The 2,500-nt window shown below is 25.9% G+C and overlaps 1 protein-coding gene across 1 annotated transcript in view; it reads left to right on the top strand.

The window, feature by feature from the left end:
• LOC113821005 (muskelin) overlaps positions 1-2,428 on the top strand; it is a 2,609-nt gene extending 181 nt beyond the window's left edge. Inside the window, exons 1-4 of the mRNA XM_070136310.1 lie at positions 1-14; positions 1,734-1,876; positions 2,084-2,183; positions 2,378-2,428. The exon at positions 1-14 is cut by the window's left edge and continues 181 nt beyond it. Coding sequence (XP_069992411.1) covers positions 1-14; positions 1,734-1,876; positions 2,084-2,183; positions 2,378-2,413 — 293 coding nt within the window. The 3' untranslated portion in view covers positions 2,414-2,428. The remainder of the gene's footprint in view (positions 15-1,733; positions 1,877-2,083; positions 2,184-2,377) is intronic.
• Positions 2,429-2,500: the final 72 nt, after the last annotated feature.

Here is a 2,500-nt window from a genome sequence, read left to right as displayed (position 1 = left end):
ATAATCCACCACAGGTAAGGAGCATTGCTGACAAAAGTGACTGATATTTAATGATGGGATGGTCATTATTCATTCTTATTTGTAGATGTATGTATATATAATTGCATGTGTGTTTGTTTATTCATATATTTATGGCTGTATCAATATCTATATCTATACATCTATACCATAATCTATACATCTGAATCTATATATATTCTCTCTCTGTCTCATTCACTCTGATATATATATATATATATATATATATATATATATATATATATATATATATATATATATATATATATATAGAGAGAGAGAGAGAGAGAGAGAGAGAGAGAGAGAGAGAGAGAGAGAGAGAGAGAGAGATACATACATACATATACATATACATATACGCATACGCATACGCATACGCATACACATACACATACACATACACATACACATACACATACACATACACATACACATATACATATACATATACATATATATATATATATATATATATATATATATATATATATATACACATATACATACATATACATATACATATACATACACATTTACATATACATATACATATACATATACATATACATATACGTATACGTATACGTATACATATACATATACATATACATATACATATACATATACATATACATATACATATACATATACATATATATATATATATATATATATATATATATATATATATATACATATATATATATATATATATATATATATATATATATATATATATATATATATATATATATATATATATATATGAACACAAGCACAAACACAATAATGTGTACACAAACATGAAAATGAAACTAGCCACAATGAGAATTGAAAATAAGTGTGACCTTTCAAACTCTTCAGACAAAAACTGAAATGGATTTCAGACATGTTGAAGAGGAACTCATGAAGATTACGAAACGTCATGCTTATTTTCAATTTTCATTGTGGACAGTTTCATTTTCATATGTATTGTATCTGAATATATATCTATATCTAACTATCAATCTATCTAATCTGTCTATCTAATATATATATATGTGCATGTGTCCTATGTGTGTATGTATGTATGTATTTGTTTATGTATGTATGTTTATATATATATATATATATATATATATATATATATATATATATATATATATATATATATATATATATATATATATATATATATATATATATATATATATATATGTGTATATATATATATAGAGAGACAGAGAGAGAGAGAGAGAGAGAGAGAGAGAGAGAGAGAGAGAGAGAGAGAGAGAGAGAGAGAGAGAGAGAGAGAGAAAGAAAGAAAGAAAGAAAAGGTATGAATGAGAATGGATATCTTCACAATACAAGAGATGTATTTGACCTTTTTCTATTATATCTTCATCAGAAATACATATAAATACAGATACAATCGAAACCGGTCAACTACATCTCTTTTATTGTGAAGATATCCATTCACATTCATACCTTTTCTGCCTCTGTCAACATAAATATGATTCATATATATATATATATATATATATATATATATATATATATATATATATATATATATATATATATATATATATATATGTGTATATAACATCTGATATCTGTATTGTTTATGCAGGTTTATATTTACAGTTGTTCATGCAGATTTATAATTTTGATAAATAGATATCAATATTTCATGTGCTTTATAATTTATTAATACATTTTGTGTATCATTTCAGTTCCTGATATTAAAACTAGAACGTCCAGCAGTGTTAAAAACTATAACTTTTGGGAAGTATGAAAAAGTTCACGTCTGCAACATCAAAAAATTTAGGGTCTATGGAGGTTTATCAGATGACAACATGGTGCTCCTGTTAGAAAGGTTTGTAAGACATTTGTTTAGTTAGGCTAATGCTATATGTTGGTAAAATCCCATATGGTTGACAGGGGAATGTTTTTGTCCTTAACATTGATTAAACATTATGTACAATATGGAATTATGCATAGCATAGTATGCTATTCAAGCATTTTTGGACAAGTGATATCCTTTTGATAATTTTGATTATCATTGAACTGTCTTCTTTTCCAGTGGATTGAAAAATGACACTGTCCCTGAGACTTTCCTATTAAAGCACACAGTGTCTGGACATCAGTTTCCAGTTCGCTATGTAAAGATAGTTCCTTTACAGGTAAGCTATCAATTTGTCAGCTTACAGATAAAATAAATCTGTGTAATAATATTCATATGCTTTCATGATAGTACAGAAACCTAATGTTCTTGCTTGGTTGAAAGATATGGCATCAGTTAGGTAACTTCATACACTAACATTAAATTAAATTTTTTTCTTTTATAACATTTCTGAGTTCAGTTTTCTGTTTTTAGGAAGGAAAGTTAACTAAACATGGAAGTGGGGCTTAACAAGTATGAAACGTTCAGACTTGTCCCTGCTCTTGCTTTCAAGAAAAATATGGTAAAAAAAATTGATAACTAGATTAAATAAGGAAA

The sequence above is a fragment of the Penaeus vannamei genome, chromosome 21, assembly GCF_042767895.1.
Source record: "Penaeus vannamei isolate JL-2024 chromosome 21, ASM4276789v1, whole genome shotgun sequence".
Classification (NCBI taxonomy): Eukaryota; Metazoa; Arthropoda; class Malacostraca; order Decapoda; family Penaeidae; genus Penaeus; species Penaeus vannamei.
Note: the sequence above shows the minus strand (reverse complement) of the source record. Positions and strands in the feature narration are given on the sequence as shown.